We start from the raw sequence: 19,277 nt of genomic DNA, 5'->3' as shown, positions 1-19,277 counted from the left end.
ACGGCCTACACCGGCCAAACCCGGACGACGCTGGGCCAATTGTTTATACGTACGTTGGGTATAAACCAGGCTGAAAATGACAGTGCAATTACAGATTTCAGCTTCACTTTAACATCAGTAGACAGCCTTCCATTATATTACATATAGATCTCTACTCACAGCAGGTCAAAGACGATTCCCTCAGGAGTGCACATGGGGTACTCAAACGGCTGCAGAGACAAACTGAAATGGGACAGGGCAAGATTGAGCACACACACATTTAAAATGTAGCACCACTGCTAAGACCTTAGATTCGAATGACAACACTGTAAGGTCGCTACGGTATTTTGCCTCTTGCGAACTGTACTTTTGCTCTGGGCTGGTGAAATAATTTCTTACCTGCAATGGTCAAATGGAAGACGTCGAAAATTTGACTTTGGAATTTCTTAAAGAGATTAAAAAATTAAAATAAAAGACCGAAAGCATTAACATTGTTACTGAAGAACTCTTTCAAATAATCAGCATGATTCAGTATTGTAATGAACAACTGGGTTCTACACCTCCTCTTAAGGGACAATATCAAAAGAACATTACCTGATCTTTTTCCGCCATAGAAATGGGTGTACTCAGCACATGTGATGTACCTGGAGCCAAAAAGAAAGAAAAAACTGTGACACAGCCCTTGAAGTTTAGAAGCAGGGTAAAATAGTAAAGATGTCACTATCAAACGCAATTGGAAAACTTGGTTGGATGGCAAAATTCTCAGAAAGAAAACATTTTTAGTAAAAGATCCGGCATGGCTTGAATACACAGGCTAAAGCTACAAAACGCTGTTGAAGTCTGCTAAATGGCATATTATTATTATTATTAAGTTCTCGAAATAAAACATGTCCTCAAAGATTGAAGGGTCAAATTCGAGCTGGTGACGCCGTTACTACGCAACCACCAGCTGATCACTCCTGGATGCTGGCACCATGTTTAGCTAGCTAGCTTGTTGCTGTTAGCTAGCACATGGAAGAAGAAGTACTGCAGTAGTCAGACATGACACGAATTACCACCGGATACTTCATTCATTTTTGCACAATACACTTTTATGATTACAGTCTGCCCTCGAACGTTAGCGACCTAACGTTAGCTAGCAAATCAGAGTTGAAACAAGCTTACCAGCTAGCTAGCTAACGTGAGCTAGCATACATTGTAGCTGGCCAGGTCGTATTGAAAGCTAGTTAGCTACATCATATCAAACCTGTCGTCTGGTTTGTTTGGTTAGCTAATAGCCTGGTTAGCTAATACTGGCATGGTAGGGATTACGCTAGCTAGCCTGTTATGCCAGCGACGATGCTAATCGTTTAGATAGCTAGCTAACGTTACGTTAGCAAGCTAAATACAAGGCTCTGAGTCTGTCTGGCACTGGCAGGAGTATGGGGTAACGTTAGATACAACATGGTGAGGGTGAATACAATTATTCAACATCTTGCTAGCTAGTTAGCTAGCAACATTAGCGAAGCCAGCTGTACAGTCACATATTGGCTACCTAGCAACATGACATCGTTTCTGGAGGCAGTGGAAACGCAATTCGAGCTAGCCCACCAAGGGCCAGCCCAACCCGGCATGACTTCAAAGTGTCAATGGAAAGGGGGCTTGAGAGAACAACAGGCACAGCGAAGTAGGTTTTCCTCAGTTGCCGGAATGCCACGTGCGTCCACTTACATCAGTACATTTATAAACAGCCTACACGTTAACTACGAAATGTACCTTCGATCAAATAAGCCTCACGTAATCCGACAGCGGCATGGACCTCCACACAAAAAGAGCACATCTCACGCAGACATATATTTTGGGAGGAGTAAATCTTCTCGCTTCGCATCTTCCTCTCTGTTAGCGCAGATGTATAGCTAGTAGCTAACCTGTTTCTTCGCTCTCGGTTACTAGCTAGTTAGCTAACGTTAAAGGTTAGCTAGTGTCGTTGGCTGGCTAGCTAGCTAGTACTTTGTCAAGCTTTTTGACATTATTATATACTTGAAAACATTATGCTCAGAACTTACATTTTATCCTTCTGATGTTGACGCTTCCCCATTTTGATTGCGGTGTCAATAAATTACTATTAAACTTGTTTCATAAACTAGCTCGCTAGCTAGCCAAAATAGACTTCGTCGTTTGATTAAACCGGAAGTTTTGAATTTTATGCGAGTTGCGGAAGTACCATAGAGATAAAAAGAGGACTCTAGCACAGATAGAACAATGATATTTTACCGGATGTATAAATGTGAAGCATCCGCTTGGTGTTTACACTCACTACCAAATATGGCCGGCAGTGGGAGAAGATGGAAAAAGGTGGATTTTGGAAGAAATCCCAGCAACATTTCTCATCAATGAAACATTTCATCTCAATACAGTTTTCTGTTACCAAAAGTAGAATCTGTTATGAATAGAGTGGACTAGGTTTTGTAGATTTTACCCTTTGCAAAAGTTTTTTAAAATCGCGTTATTTTGGAGTGCAAAGGCGAATTGACTGTTCCCTAAAGGGAAAATGCAGATGCATGCTAGAACGCGCCAATAGGATCTCGATAGCTCTATTACTCATGTGTTGTCATTGGAAACGACAGACCACAGCCTATCTTGGTTTAGTTATACAAAAAATAAACCCACGAATTTTTGTATGGAGGTCAATGAGAGAGTGAGTTGCTAATTTGCTACATGAGGCTTATTTGATAGAATATAATTTTCGTAATGACAAGGTTGATAAGAATGCACTGGTATAGAGCCCCACAGTGGAGGTGTCATATCACATTTACATTTACATCATTTAGCAGAAGCTCTTATCCAGAGCGACTTACAGTTAGTGAGTGCATACATTTTTCATACTGCCAGGGTATGTCTACCCATAAAACCTAGCAGTCAAACAGGGAAATGGTTCCAATCGTTTTTCCACCAGTAATTTTTTTCCCATAGGGGATTTTAGAAACACTTAAAATAAGTTATGTGTTTAGCGTAGGCTTACCCTGGCGTGACGTTTTGATAACAATGTAAATGTCTCTCAGACAAGGTGACATTTATCAATATATATTCGGCTCTATTTACTCTCAGATTAGAAAATGCTAATTAGCATCAAAGTAGACATCATGCAAAACTGGTTTGCTTTGGAGCAGGAGCACAAGGAGGGTGGGCCGTTTTTTGGCGGACGAACCCAACAGACTATTGTGAATCGAGAGGGATTTTTAAAATCTTTGAAAAACAAAAACTTTACTCGGTGTGGCGGAGGTTCGGCACGGCCGTGCTGTGAATGGGTCAGAGATGGTAGGTGATGATGATGATGGTGTTGATAGCTACAGGGCCCCGTGTTGCTCAGTTGGTAGAGTGTTATGATGAGTTTCTCGGGTATCAAAGAATCAAGGATGCAAGGATATACTTAGACATTCTGTGGACATTTCATACCAAGTATTTATTGAATCACGAGCTCGTGGGTTCATCTAACAAACGGACATGGCTTTGCCCTTCGTCAGTTGAACTAACTTGAACAAAGAAGACACTATCTTATATACCCTTTATTACCCTCTTCCTGGCATACATCTGGTCTCCATGGGCGCTCCCTGTGTTTGATGTTCATCACTCTTTACCCCAAGTCACTATCCTAAACATCACTCATGCTATCCTAAACATCACTCATGCTATCCTAAAACATCACTAATCTACCTTGACATAATGGAATGTAGACTTCATGGCCCCAAACCACTCATCTCGTAACTCTTCCTCACAACACTATGACATGACATCACTATACCATAAAAACATAATATCAGTAGAGCATGGCGCTTGCAACGCCAGGGTTGTGGGTTCGTTTCCCACGGGGGGCCAGTATGAAAAAAATGATGCACTCACTAACTGTAAGTCGCTCTGGATAAGAGCGTCTGCTAAATGACTAAACATTTTAAATGTAAAAATGAGATAGTGATGGAGAGGAAAGTGAAGCAAGTATGGAACATAGTGGTACAAATAGAGGAGGGAGTAAGAAAGACAAAAAGAAAGTGGGAGAGAAAGGGAGGAGGGGAATGGAGGGGAGCGAGGAGAGCAACCAAGCTTCCAACGCTAGCGGATGTTCGGAGGTAGAAAGTGCAGAGGAAGGGCAAGATAAGACACGAGAGGAACATGGAGGTGAGGAGGAGCATAAAGTGATTATGAAGTTTAGGGAGGAAGGGGGAGTTGGGTCGATGAGTCCGATAAGGTTGACGGCTGTGATAAAAGAGTTGATTGGTGAAGTTGTTAATGCTAAAGTGTTAAGAGATGGGAGATTGTTGGTGTGCTGTAAGGACATGGTATGAGGGAAAACGCTCTCAGAGTGAAGCATATAGGGAAGTGTGAGGTGGAGTCGAGCAGCTGGACTGATCAAGCAGTGGAGTAAATGGGTGATAACAGGAGTGCCTGTGAGTGTTAGCATTAAAGAGGTAAGGGACAATTTGAGAGGAGGCGTTCTAGTGAATGTACAAAGATTGCAAGCAACAAGGGGTGGAGATAGGGTAGATAGCACGTCTATTCTGTTACATTTCAAGGACTGGGTACTGCCAAATAAGGTAACAATAGGATATATGAGTTATTATGTGAGGGCTTATGTACCGAAGCCTTTAAGATGTTATAAATGCCAGAGGTTTGGGCATGTGGCAACAGTCTGTAAAGAGAAAAAGAGGTGTGCCAGGTGTGGAGGAGAGCATGAGTATGGGAAGTGTGGAGATGGTGGACATCCAAAGTGCTGCAACTGTGGGGGTGCTCATAGTGTGGCATATAGTGGGTGTGAGGCTATGAAGAAGGCTGTGGAGGTTCTGTTGGACCCGTGAAGACCTCTAGTCGGAACGGAACATCATGTGAACCCTGCCACAACAGGAGCCTCTTTTCAGTACCGTGGATTCATGGGGTCCCGAGTGGCGCAGTGGTCTAAGGCACTGCATCACAGTGCTAGCTGTGCCACTAGAGATCCTGGTTCGAATCCAGGCTCTGTCGTAGCCGGCCGCGACCGGGAGACCCATGGGGCGGCGCACAATTGGCCCAGCGTCGTCCAGGGTAGGGGAGGGAATGGCCGGCAGGGATGTAGCTCAGTTGGTAGAGCATGGCGTTTGCAACGCTAGGGTTGTGGGTTCGATTCCCACGGGGGGGGGGGGCAGTATAAAAATGTATGCACTCACTAACTGTAAGTCGCTCTGGATAAGAGCGTCTGCTAAATCACTAAAATGTAAAATGTAATTCTCCCCCATGTCAGTGGCTCCACCTAGTGGCCATCTACTGTGCACAGAACACAACATAAGAGAGGAATAACATGCAAGTTGCTGAGTTTGTTTTTATTTAATGGAATGTCAATTACACTTTAAGACAGATAAACAGATTAAACATTTATCTATGTAAATAAAAGCACTGATCATCTACGGAAAATCACTAACTTGATACAGCTAGAGTTAACGAGCGAGAGGGAGACAATATAAAAGTGGTTAAGGCATTGTAACACTGCCTTTCCTACACTCTTGCAAAAGGTGCACCTCACCACCGCTACATCCACTATAGTGTCCATCCCAAAAAAAGGCCCCCTATTCCTTAGATAGTATACTACTACTGACCAGAAGCTCTGCTGAACCCATGAACTCTACTACTAGTAACACAGGGAGAGGTTAAAAAAGGTCTGGAGAGATTGGAGATGATCTACGACTGACTGGCCAGTAGTTTAAACAGCGTGTAGCCTGGGGTCAGCGTGTTGAGATGATACAACACGTAGCCTGGGGTCAGCGTGTTGAGTTGATACAGCACGTAGCCTGGGGTCAGCGTGTTGAGTTGATACAACATGTAGCCTGGGGTCAGTGTGTTGAGTTGATACAACATGTAGCCTGGGGTCAGTGTGTTGAGTTGATACAGCATGTAGCCTGGGGTCAGTGTGTTGAGTTGATACAGCATGTGGTCTGGGATCAGTGTGGGGTCATGTTCAGGAAAGTTCAACGTTACAAAACAGTCAGAAATGTATCATATAGAACATATGTGATTCGCTGTCAGGTACAATAGAACAGATATGATTGGCTGTCAGGTACAATAGGGAATCGTGTCAGCTCTATTCAGTATATTTCTATCTGTAACGTTATGAATGTTTCACCTTACTGAACCCTGGTCCCATAGACCCAGCAGCATGGCCTGCTCTGATTGGTCCAGCATGCTGTATGGCCTTCTCCTATTGGTGCTCCTTGAGGAACTCCTCCATGTAATTGGCCAGAGCCTGAGCGTCTTCCACTGTCACAGCATTGTAGAGAGACGCACGTATACCTCCCACTGACCTGTAGGGGGAGACAAACACCATGAGCAGATGGACGTATACCTCCCACTGACCTGTAGGGGGAGACAAACACCATGAGCAGACAGACGTATACCTCCCACTGACCTGTAGGGGGAGACAAACACCATGAGCAGATGGACGTATACCTCCCACTGACCTGTAGGGGGAGACAAACACCATGAGCAGATGGACAGACAGACAGACAGATACAGACAGACGTATACCTCCCACTGACCTGTAGGGGGAGACAAACACCATGAGCAGACAGACGTATACCTCCCACTGACCTGTAGGGGGAGACAAATACCATGAGCAGACGCAGGTATACCTCCCACTGACCTGTAGGGGGAGACAAACACCATGAGCAGATGGACGTATACCTCCCACTGACCTGTAGGGGGAGACAAACACCATGAGCAGATGGACGTATACCTCCCACTGGCCTGTAGGGGGAGACAAACACCATGAGCAGATGGACGTATACCTCCCACTGACCTGTAGGGGGAGACAAACACCATGAGCAGACAGACGTATACCTCCCACTGACCTGTAGGGGGAGACAAATACCATGAGCAGACGCAGGTATACCTCCCACTGACCTGTAGGGGGAGACAAATACCATGAGCAGACGCAGGTATACCTCCCACTGACCTGTAGGGGGAGACAAATACCATGAGCAGATGGACGTATACCTCCCACTGACCTGTAGGGGGAGACAAACACCATGAGCAGATGGACGTATACCTCCCACTGACCTGTAGGGGGAGACAAACACCATGAGCAGATGGACAGACAGACAGATACAGACAGACGTATACCTCCCACTGACCTGTAGGGGGAGACAAACACCATGAGCAGATGGACAGACAGACAGATACAGACAGACAGACATATTCCTCCCACTGACAGAGACAGACAGACCTGTTCAGGGTCAAAAAAGGGGCGGTTACAATTCTGTTAGTTCACTTGTTGACCTGGATATGCTTCTTAATAAAACATATTTATTTGAAACAACCCACTACACTTCGTTATTATAATGGCATTTCATTAATATTACTCAGGTTATTACTTATAAATATTAAAATCAACAAATTAAGAAATGCCAGGTTGGAGAGGATCCGTTACATTTTCATAGTGACACGACATTAACAGAGTCAGAATAAAGATATGCCTCTTCCTTGTCCTTGTCTGTTGGCTGTTCTGCATATCATTTTTTAAAATACAGACCCTATTTCAACGCACAAAACCATTCAAACGAAGTCCGGTTTGGTTTTCTCCCACTTTTCCCGAAATATTCACATAACATCACAAACCCTGCTGCGGTCATTCGACCGTTCTTCAAAGAGAGGACGTCGTAATGAGAGAAATAATGTTGCCTAAACTACTGAAAACAGGCCCTTTACAAGAATAAATCATGACAGGAGCGTTTGATTCTACGTTAGGAAACTTTATGAATGGACATTTGTGACTCGTTTCAGGAAACTAGACGTATGACGCGCGTCACTGCTTCACAGGAGAGACATTTGAACGTAAACAATTTTTTAAAATCAAAATGCATTTTTTGGCAGAAATGCCTTCTGGAACATGTGAACTTTCATGTGCCTTAATAACAAACGTGTATGCCATCTGTAAATATGAATAAAATGGTTAAATTACGAGCCTAGGTGGTTTAGCCACGGAATAAGACAGGAACCTTCCCGCTAGCCATGATTGGCTGATATAATGGATGGGCTGGACATGCCGAGAGATGAGTTCGGATTGGTCTGCCATGTAGCATGGTCAGTATGTGTAGGTAATCCTTTCTAACACAGCTTTTTGAAAGATCTCACGTAGTACAACTTCAAAAGTGTTGCTCTCCACTTTCTGGAGGACCGAGTTTTGAAATCAGTGGATTTAGAGTATGATAGCTAAGGAGATGGAGAATATTCTGCCGTTTGATTGCAAATATGCAGACGGAGTCGAAAAGAGAACAAACAGAAGGCTGTTGTATAAAACACCTGTCTCTGGATTACATCTTCAAACTAAGGGCAACCATGGCATCCGTGACAGAGAGGGAGAAGCGTCCATCCATGTATACGGGTAAGATAGTCTAGCTAGCTACATTTTCAGATATTATACATTTCTAATTTTGTCAGAAAGTCATTTTCATTTCAAGTTAAAGCATACTGTTAGCTAAAGTTAGCTGGCTGGCTCGCTAGCTAACGTTACGTGTATGATCTGTGTAGTAATATTATTCGTATCTCAGAGCCATTTGCATTGCTTGTTATAGCCTAATGTTAGCTAATTGAAATTATTTGGGATGAGTCGGACCGCGGAGTGAAGGAAAAGCAGCCAACAAGTGCTCAGCATATGTGGGAACTCCTTCAAGACTGTTGGAAAAGCATTCCAGGTGAAGCTGGTTGAGAGAATGCCAAGAGTGTGCAAAGCTGTCATCAAGGCAAAGGGTGGCTATTTGAAGAATCTCAAATATAAAATATATTTTGATTTGTTTAACACTTTTGGTTACTACATGATTCCATATGTGTTATGTCATAGTTTTGATGTCTTCACAATTATTCTACAATGTAGAAAATTGTTAAAAATAAAGACAAATCCTTGAATGAGTAGGTGTTCTAAAACTTTTGACCGGTAGTGTATGTCAGACACAACATCTAATATTTCTCCTTTCCCTTAAAAAGGTATAAAGAAACCTAGGCCTACCTTAGGCTTTCTGAAAGTAGGCTATGAGATAATGAATTGAGAATGAAAGTCTGAAGGGGACATCTATATGGTATGAAGATGAAAAAGACTATCATTAAAAATAGAAACAAATACACACAACATGTCCATAGCCTATTTACCAGCCACGCTGATTATAGATGGAGAGTGTGTTGGAATGATTTTTCAATTTACTGTGAGGAACTATATATTATTACCAAATGACAGGGATTAACGGTAAATTGCCTGTTTTTATAAACGGTAGGTTACCACGTGGGCATTCATATATATTATTACCAAATGACAGGGATTAACGGTAAATTGCCTGTTTTTATAAACGGTAGGTTACCACGTGGGCATTCATAAAAGTGCATTGTGGGCCGACACTATAGCCTAGGCTAATATTCTACTTTGCGGGGATAGGAGGGCAGCAAATGTTTTTGTCTCGCCTAGGGCGGCATATTTAATCTAATTTACTTAACCTTTATTTAACTAGGCAAGTCAGTTAAGAAAAAATTCTTATTTACAATGACGGCCTACACCGGCCAAACCCGGACGACGCTGGGCCAATTGTGCGCCGCCCTATGGGACTCCCAATCACGGCCGGTTGTGACACAGCCTGGAATCGAACCAGGGGGTCTGTAGTGACGCCTCAAGCACTGAGATGCAGTGCCTTAGACCGCTGCGCCACCAGGGAGCCCAGGACCGGACCGCTGCGCCACCAGGGAGCCCAGGACCGGACATGATTAGTGTTGACTGGTCTATAAATTAAGAAAAGATTCCGTATCAAATTATACCATGCCAGGTTGGACAGGATTGGTCCATTTGACCCAAAATTAGCACATAAGCCTCAGAGCCAGAACAACCTTGCTGTTGAATAATTAACCAATAGTCAGACACATCCAACAGATTTATTTATTTACTAGCTAGCAATGAAAATGTGCATTATTTTAAAGAAAGTCCACACATCAAACCATTTTTTTTACTGAAGTGCCATAGCCTATAGCACTCTACACCCCCGTGCATCATCAGTTGGAAAGAAGAGGAGATATAGAACGTTAGCCTATAGCACTCTACACCCCCCGTGCATCATCAGTTGGAAAGAAGAGGAGATATAGAACGTTAGCCTATAGCACTCTACACCCCCCGTGCATCATCAGTTGGAAAGAAGAGGAGATATACAACGTTAGCCTATAGCACTCTACACCCCCGTGCATCATCAGTTGGAAAGAAGAGGAGATATACAACGTTAGCCTATAGCACTCTCCACCCCCATGCATCATCAGTTGGAAAGAAGAGGAGATATAGAACGTTAGCCTATAGCACTCTACACCCCCGTGCATCATCAGTTGGAAAGAAGAGGAGATATACAACGTTAGCCTATAGCACTCTACACCCCCGTGCATCATCAGTTGGAAAGAAGAGGAGATATACAACGTTAGCCTATAGCACTCTCCACCCCCGTGCATCATCAGTTGGAAAGAAGAGGAGATATACAACGTTAGCCTATAGCACTCTACACCCCCGTGCATCATCAGTTGGAAAGAAGAGGAGATATACAACGTTAGCCTATAGCACTCTACACCCCTGTGCATCATCAGTTGGAAAGAAGAGGAGATATACAACGTTAGCCTATAGCACTCTACACCCCCATGCATCATCAGTTGGAAAGAAGAGGAGATATAGAACGTTAGCCTATAGCACTCTACACCCCCCGTGCATCATCAGTTGGAAAGAAGAGGAGATATACAACGTTAGCCTATAGCACTCTACACCCCCGTGCATCATCAGTTGGAAAGAAGAGGAGATATACAACGTTAGCCTACAGCACTCTACACCCCCGTGCATCATCAGTTGGAAAGAAGAGGAGATATACAACGTTAGCCTATAGCACTCTACACCCCCATGCATCATCAGTTGGAAAGAAGAGGAGATATACAACGTTAGCCTATAGCACTCTACACCCCCGTGCATCATCAGTTGGAAAGAAGAGGAGATATACAACGTTAGCCTATAGCACTCTACACCCCCATGCATCATCAGTTGGAAAGAAGAGGAGATATACAACGTTAGCCTATAGCACTCTACACCCCCGTGCATCATCAGTTGGAAAGAAGAGGAGATATACAACGTTAGCCTATAGCACTCTACACCCCCCGTGCATCATCAGTTGGAAAGAAGAGGAGATATACAACGTTAGCCTATAGCACTCTACACCCCTGTGCATCATCAGTTGGAAAGAAGAGGAGATATACAACGTTAGCCTATAGCACTCTACACCCCTGTGCATCATCAGTTGGAAAGAAGAGGAGATATACAACGTTAGCCTATAGCACTCTACACCCCCATGCATCATCAGTTGGAAAGAAGAGGAGATATACAACGTTAGCCTATAGCACTCTACACCCCCGTGCATCATCAGTTGGAAAGAAGAGGAGATATACAACGTTAGCCTATAGCACTCTACACCCCCATGCATCATCAGTTGGAAAGAAGAGGAGATATACAACGTTAGCCTATAGCACTCTACACCCCCGTGCATCATCAGTTGGAAAGAAGAGGAGATATACAACGTTAGCCTATAGCACTCTACACCCCCCGTGCATCATCAGTTGGAAAGAAGAGGAGATATACAACGTTAGCCTATAGCACTCTACACCCCTGTGCATCATCAGTTGGAAAGAAGAGGAGATATACAACGTTAGCCTATAGCACTCTACACCCCTGTGCATCATCAGTTGGAAAGAAGAGGAGATGTAGACAGTTTAATAGACAGACTAAGTTAGCAAAACAATTGCTTTTAATTAGTAAACACTCCCGCTATTAGGTCAAGTTTATCTACATGAAAATAAAGTAAATAAATGTTTTTTTACAAATCCTAAAATGAATGTAGGCCTATTTAAACGGTTTGGGAGGTTTTTATTGTATTTTCATGATGGTCTTCATCCATAACCATCAGTTACATGGTTATTCAATTACCGCCCTACACACACACACCTTGGGCAGACAGACACAGACGGGCAGACAGACACAGATGGAAGACCCCTCTTAACCACCAGGCACACATAGACACTGGGTGTGTGTGTGTGTGTGTGTGTGTGTGTGTGTGTGTTTGTGTGTGTACCTGTGTCCCTTCAGTGAGATCATGCCCAGTTTGGAGGCTCCATCCAGGAACATCTTCTCCAGAGATTCGTCTCCCTGTTTCTTCCCCACGCGGAACGGAACGTTCATACGACTACGACACGCCACGTCCACCGGACACCTGACCACGTAACACACACACACACAACACGCCAGTTACCATGGAGACAGGCATGCTCACAACATGTTACACAGGTATACACTTTACAAACTCCATCTTGTAAACCAAACACTTTGTAACACTTTCCAAAACTCGGATTGAGCCTATTCCTACTAAATGTTATTTTCTGTTCAGAATCCCTCCCTCCGTCCCTCCATCTGAAAGGATACTAACGCGTAGAAGTGGTTGGAGGAGTTGATGATATCATAGATCATACTGGACTTCCTCTTGTTGAGCGTTTCTATGGCGTCAACACCTCCGTTGCTCTTTATCCACTCCAGAACCAGACTCATGATGTAGATACTAGAGGAGAGAGAGAGAGAAATATACACTGAGCGCACAAAACATTAGGAACACCTAATATTGAGTTGCAAGCCCAGGTGAGGAGAGGGACGGAAGCAATATGGTAACATCTACACTGATTGAAGTGGATTTAACAGGTGACATCAATAAGGGATCATAGCTTTCACCTGGATTCACCTGGTCAGTCTGTCATGGAAAGAGCAGGTGTTCCTAATGTTTTGTATTATAGGGCCCTGTACTCTTCATATTTTGGTTCTAAAACAACATATCCAGAATTTGTTAAAAACACCAAGGGACAGGACATAATAATCCTCCTGGAAACATGGTGTTGTGGAGACATTGGTACCCAGTGTCCCTCCGGCTATAGAGAACGTTTACTACCATCAATCAAACATAAAAACGTTAAACGGGCATAAGCATGAATTGAATTAAATGAAAAAAGATACTAACCACATTCGGATAAAACTTAACAAAAAAGGGACAATCTATTGTGATAATGATGTATACATTTGTGCAGCTTATGCTCCTCCAGATTCATCATATTATGATGATCAGATTTTTGACAAACTCATTCAATTTCAGGCAGAGGGTAAAGTGCTTCTTTGTGGAGATTTCATTGCGAGAACAGGTTCTGAGCCTGACTACACTGATACGGGAGGTAACCACCACATATTGGGACACCCCTCCATGTACAGTAGCCCAATTATAAATAATAGAAACAGTCCTGACCAAATACTGAACCAAAACGGGAAGGAGTTAGTGCATCTCTGTCGAGCCTTAGGCCTGTACATTCTTAATGGTAGAATGAGAGGGGACTCTTTAGGTCAGTTTACTTATTGCTCAGCTCTTGGGACAAGTGTAGTCGATTATGCCATCACTGACATCGACCCCTCCTCCATTAGTGCATTCACTGTCAGACCACAGACACCATTGTCAGATCAACGTGTTTCTGAAGAAATTAACCAGCAATACTCATTCAAAAATACAGCCCAACAAACTCTACAACATGATCCAAATAGTACAGACGGGCTTCAAACAGCGCAGAGAAATTCATTGAAACACTGAACTCAAATGAAAGGATGAAACTCTACAGGTCTTCAATAAACTCACAATACCAAAACAATAAAAAAGGTGTCAATTCAGAAAATCTGGGAAAACTAAAGAAATGCAACATCAGAAACAAAAAATTTAACGTTTCTGAAAAATGGTTTCGAAAGATAAATTACACAAAGTAGCATAACATAAACAATTAGAAATTCAACAAAAATTTAACATCCTTGAATGTCATTAAAAAACAACCGAAATCCATTAGATTACCCAATAACCCAACAAGAACTACATGAAAAGCTCAAAATCTATAGATGACATCAGAAATGAGATGCTGAAAAACACCTGAGTTGCAAAATGCTGTGGTTAAATTGTTCAACATGGTACTAACTTCTGGCTGCTTTCCTGATGTCTGGAACCAGGGGCTCATCTCCCCTATCCACAAAAGTGGAGACAAATCAGACCCCAATAATTACTGGGTGAATTTGCATAAACAGCAACTTGGGAAAGGTTTTCTGTAGCATTTTGAATTCAAGAATCCAAACATTTCAAGATTTTTTTTTTTATAAGTAAATATCAAATTGGCTTTCTCCCTAACCATCGCACTACTGACCATATATAGTATACACACTAATTAATAAACACATCAACCCAAAAAAAAGAGGTCAAAATCTTTGCTTGCTTTATTGACTTAAAAAGCATTTGATTCTATTTGGCTCAAAGGTCTATTCTTCAGAATTTTACAAAGTAGGCTTCATGGTAAGGTGTATGACTTAATAAAATGTATGTACACAGAAAACAAGTGTGCAATAAAAATCTAAAACCAAAAAAAAACACACAAAAAAATCGGAAGTTTGAGGTGTGAGACAAGGCTGCAGTTTGAGTCCAAACCTATTCAACATTAATATCAGTGAATTAGCAGACATGTTGGACCATTCTGCAGCCCCAGGACTCACACTATTTGAGACGTGGGTAAAATACCTGCTCTGGATAAGAGCGTCTGCTAAATGATGTAAATGTAAAATATGCTGATGATTTGGTTCTTCTATCACCAACAAAAGGAGGCCTCCTGTAGCTCAGTTGGTAGAGCGTGGCGCTTGCAACGCCAGGATTGTGGGTTCGATTCCCACGGGGGGCCAGTATGAAAAATGTATGCACTCACTAACTGTAAGTCGTTCTGGATAAGAGCATCTGCTAAATGACTAATTTTTTATTTATTTAAATTAAATAACAAATAAAATAACAAAAAAAAGGTATTCAACAGAACATTCTAGAGCAATATTGGCATAATTGATTGCCATAGTTGGGCCCTGGCAGTAAATAATTAAAATCATGATTTTCCAGAAAACCCCCAGATGTCAGGAACACAAATATAAATTCACCTTGAACACCATAATTGAACACACAAAAAATTACTCAAACCTTGGTCTGACCATATCTGCATTGGTAAACTTTAATATGGCAGTGAATGAACTCAAAGAAAAAGCCTGCAGAGCATTTTATGTAATAAAAATTACATTATTTAAAAAACAACATCCCAATTAGAATTTGGACCAAAATAGTTGACAGCGTAATCCTACCAATTGCTCTTTACAGAAGTGTGGTTTGGGGGCCACGCAATAAACTGGACTTTAAAATATGGGAGAAACATCCAATTGAAGCCCTACATGCAGAATTCTGTCGGACAATTCTACAAGTCCAAAGAAATACGCCAGCTAATGCATGTAGGGCAGAATTGGACCGCTTTCCATTGGCAATGAAAATACAATACAAAAAAAGATCATTAACATTTTGGCTATACCTAAATTCAAGCCTTCAATTTAAAGCACTTCAAACCCAAGAGCTGAGCCCAGAAACGAGCCCTCTCAGTCAGCTGGTGCTGGACCGAACCAACCAAGCTGACACCAGCACTGCTTCAAAAGAAAGTATCCAAATAAACAAAATCATGAACCAATCAAAGGACTCATAATTAAAACACTGGAAAAACGAAACAAAATGTCAAAGCCGACTAAATAGCTATCTGGCCCTAAACAGAGAATATGAATTGGCTAATTATCTCTACTCTGTCAGATACGAACCAGAGACAGATCCTTACCAAGTACAGGCTGAGTGACCACCAATTGGCAATAGAAAACAACAGACATAAAAAGACACAGCTACCCAAAGAGGAGCGTGTATGTGGTCACTCCACAACAGGGAGGTAGAAACAGAAATGCGCTTTCGCTTCTACTGTGAGAAATATTCCTCACTAAGAGATTCATTATTGCTACATCTATTCCAAATGTTAACTTATTAAACCCGACGGTCCCGTGTAGCTCAGTTGGTAGAGCATGGCGCTTTCAACGCCAGGGTTGTGAGTTCGATTCCCACGGGGGGCCAGTATGAAAAAATTAATAAAACATGTATGCACTCACTAACTGTAAGTCGCTCTGGATAAGAGCGTCTGCTAAATGACTAAAATGTAAAATGAAGGAAAAACAAAAAATACTCATGGGCGATGGAGCCTGCCATAGCCTTAGGGACACTGAATAACAACAACAACAACATCTGCATAGTAACCAGTAACTTACTTATTATTGTTATTATTATTATTGTTGTGATTATTATTCCAAATAGTCAAGGTACGGGTAGTAGGGGTGATGGTAATGATGGCAGTTTAATGATGGTGGTGGTAGTAGTAGTAGTAATCTAACTGTAAGTCGCTCTGGATAAGAGCGTCTGCTAAATGACTAAAATGTCAATGTAAAATGTAATGATGATGGTAGTTGTAGTACTGACGTAATGGTGAGAATGACAGTTAGTTATAGTTTTAGTACAGGCTTCCTTCTTTTCACTTTGTCATTTAGGTTAGTATTGTGGAGTAACTACAATGTTGTTGATCCATCCTCAGTTTTCTCCTATCACAGCCATTAAACTCTGTAACTGTTTATAAGTCACCATTGGCCTCATGGTGAAATCACTGAGCGGTTTCTTTCCTCTCCGGCAACTGAGTTAGGAAGGACGCCTGTATCTTTGTAGTGACTGGGTGTATTGATACACCATCCAAAGTGTAATTAATAACTTCACCATGCTCAAAGTGATATTCAATGTCTGCTGGTTTTCATTTTTTACCCTTCTACCTAACAATAGGTGCCCTTCTTTGCGAGGCATTGGAAACCTCACTAGTCTTTGATATTCCAGAAAAGGTCCAGATGTCAGGGAAACTGATATCCTTTTTTACTGGGCTCCACTCATATAGAACACACACCCCTACACATAATGGGACTAAACATGAGCTCCACTGGGAACTTCAACCTGGCTGTGAATGAACTGAAAAGACAAAGCAAGCAGGGCTTTCTATGCCATTAAACAATCTATTAAATTAGACATACCAATTAGGATCTGGCTCTAAATATTCTAATCAATAATAGAACCAATCAGCACTCTATGGCAGTGAAGGGCGGAGCTTACAGAGCTGGACAAATGGGACAAAGGCCCAACTGAAACCCTGCGGAATTCTGTAAGAGAAAAACTCCAAACGCATGCAGAGCAGAATTAAGCCAATTCCCTTTTCTGATTAATATCCCAAAAAGAGCCACCAAATTGTATAATCATTTAGTGACCCCCAGTCCTATGGCCCACCCAAATCATCACAAAGCAAAAAGAAAGATATATCACCTATTGGAAAGACACCACAAAAAATCAAAGTAAACTTCAATGCTTTGTCTCTAAACAGACAGTACATGGTGGCAGACTATCTGACCACTGTGACTGATAGAAAACTGAGGAAAACACTGACTAGGTACAGACTCAGTGAGCACAGTCTGGCCATAGAGACCAGTCGTCACAGGCAAACCTGGCTGCCCAGTGAGGACCACTCCCATGTGGCTCAGTTGGGAGAGCATGGCGCTTGCAATGCCAGGGTGGTGGGTTCGATTCCCACGGGGGACCAGTATGAAAAATGTATGCACTCAGGATAAGAGCGTCTGCTAAATGACTAAAATGTCAAAATGAAAGGACAGCCTGGCCATAGAGAGCGAGAGAGAGAGCTGTAATGCTTGGTTGGAACAAAAGCCTGCACACCCAAACCTGCTGTAAAAGCTTGTCTGTAATTGAAGCAAGGCACTGTGTGTTACCTGAAGCAAGGCACTGTGTGTCACCTGAAGCAAGGCACTGTGTGTTACCTTTTTTGGGCGGCAGGTAGCTTAGTGGTTAAGAGCGTTGTGCCAGTAACCGAAAGGTCGCTGGTTCTAATCCCCGAGCCGACTAGGTGAAAAATCTGTCGATGTGCCCTTGAGCAAGGCACTTAACCCTAATTGCTCCTTTAAGTCGCTCTGGATAAGAGCGTCTGCTAAATTACTAAAATGTAAAATGTTACCTGAAGCAGGGTGGTGTGTTGTACATAGAGTTGTTCCTAGCCTGCACTTGGTAGTCAAGGACAATGGGACACTCCGTCAGGGCATGGCCAATGAGATCCTCTCTCACGATCACCACAGTAACACCAGCACAGCCCACGTTCTTCTGAGCCCCAGCGAAGATCAGCCCAAACTATAAACAACACATTGAATAAACACCAACACACAGGAAGTTATAACTGGGTTATTACCCTTACATGGTTCAGGCCATTTCTGTAAATAAAGTGCTAACAAAGAAAAGCATGCAGTAGTTGGTAAACTTTCATTTACCTTATGCTGCATAACCATAACCTACAGTACCAGTCAAAAGTTTAGACACACCTACTCATTCAAGGGTTTTTCTTTATTTTTTGACTATTTTCTACATTGTAGAATAATAGCGAAGACATCAAAACTATGAAATAACACATATGGCATCATGTAGTAACCAAAAAAAGTGTTAAACAAATCAAAATATATTTAATATTTTGATTCTTCAAAGTAGCCACCCTTTGCCTTGACAGCTTTGCACAGTGTTGGCATTCTCTCAACCAGCTTCATGAGGAATGCTTTTCCAACAGTCTTGATGGAGTTCCCACATATGCTGAGCACTTGTTGGTTGCTTTACCTTCACTCTGCGGTCCAACTCATCACAAACCATCTCAATTCGGTTGAGGTCGGGTGATTGTGGAGGCCAGGGCATCTGATGCAGCACTCCATCACTCTCCTTCTTGGTCAAATAGCCCTTACACAGCCTGGAGGTGTGTTGGGTCATTGTCGTGTTGAAAAACAAATGATAGTCTCACTAAGCCCAAACCAGATGGGATGGCGTATCGCTGCAGAATGCTGTGGTAGCCATGCTGGTTAAGTGTGCCTTGAATTCTAAATAAATCACAGACAGTGTCACCAGCAAAGCACCCCCACACCTTCTCTTCCATGCTTCACGGTGGGAACCACACATGCGGAAATCATCCGTTCACCTACTCTGCGTCTCACAAAGACACGGAGGTTGGAACCAAAAATCTCAACTTTGGACTCATTAGACCAAAAGGACAGATTTCCACCGGTCTAATGTCCATTGCTCGTGTTTCTTGGCACAAGCAAGTCTCTTCTTCTTAATGGTGTCCTTTAGTAGTGGTTTCTTTGCAGCAATTCGACATGAAGGCCTGATTCACGCAGTCTCCTCTGAACAGTTGATGTTGAGATGTGTCTGTTACTTGAACTCTGTGAAGCATTTATTTGGGCTGCAATTTGAAGTGCACTTAACTCTAATGAA

General features: G+C 42.5%; 2 protein-coding genes across 10 annotated transcripts in view; both read right to left on the bottom strand.

Annotated features, from left to right (window-relative positions):
* The window catches only part of ppil2 (peptidylprolyl isomerase (cyclophilin)-like 2), a 36,582-nt gene extending 34,415 nt beyond the window's left edge, over positions 1 to 2,167 (bottom strand). The window contains exons 1-4 of the mRNA XM_084180788.1: positions 2,025 to 2,167; positions 574 to 623; positions 379 to 424; positions 160 to 222 (exon numbers count right to left, since the gene is read on the bottom strand). Coding sequence (XP_084036914.1) covers positions 160 to 222; positions 379 to 424; positions 574 to 623; positions 2,025 to 2,056 — 191 coding nt within the window. The 5' untranslated portion in view covers positions 2,057 to 2,167. The remainder of the gene's footprint in view (positions 1 to 159; positions 223 to 378; positions 425 to 573; positions 624 to 2,024) is intronic.
* A 3,114-nt stretch (positions 2,168 to 5,281) lies between these two features.
* The window catches only part of psat1 (phosphoserine aminotransferase 1), a 28,186-nt gene continuing 14,190 nt past the window's right edge, over positions 5,282 to 19,277 (bottom strand). For 2 of the 9 annotated variants that reach the window (XM_084180789.1, XM_084180791.1), the window contains exons 6-10: positions 17,986 to 18,155; positions 12,453 to 12,581; positions 12,102 to 12,239; positions 6,104 to 6,333; positions 5,287 to 5,915 (exon numbers count right to left, since the gene is read on the bottom strand). In XM_084180789.1, coding sequence (XP_084036915.1) covers positions 6,105 to 6,333; positions 12,102 to 12,239; positions 12,453 to 12,581; positions 17,986 to 18,155 — 666 coding nt within the window. In that variant the 3' untranslated portion in view covers positions 5,287 to 5,915; position 6,104. Of the gene's footprint in view, positions 6,386 to 12,101; positions 12,240 to 12,452; positions 12,582 to 17,985; positions 18,156 to 19,277 lie in introns of all 9 variants that reach the window. The other 7 variants (XM_084180792.1, XM_084180794.1, XR_014614519.1 and 4 more) reach the window with 6 other exon arrangements.

This window comes from Coregonus lavaretus, assembly GCF_964263955.1.
Source record: "Coregonus lavaretus genome assembly, chromosome: 17".
In the NCBI taxonomy this organism is placed as follows: Eukaryota; Metazoa; Chordata; class Actinopteri; order Salmoniformes; family Salmonidae; genus Coregonus; species Coregonus lavaretus.
The sequence above is the reverse complement of the archived record's forward strand: the minus strand, read 5'-3'. Positions and strand labels throughout refer to the sequence as shown.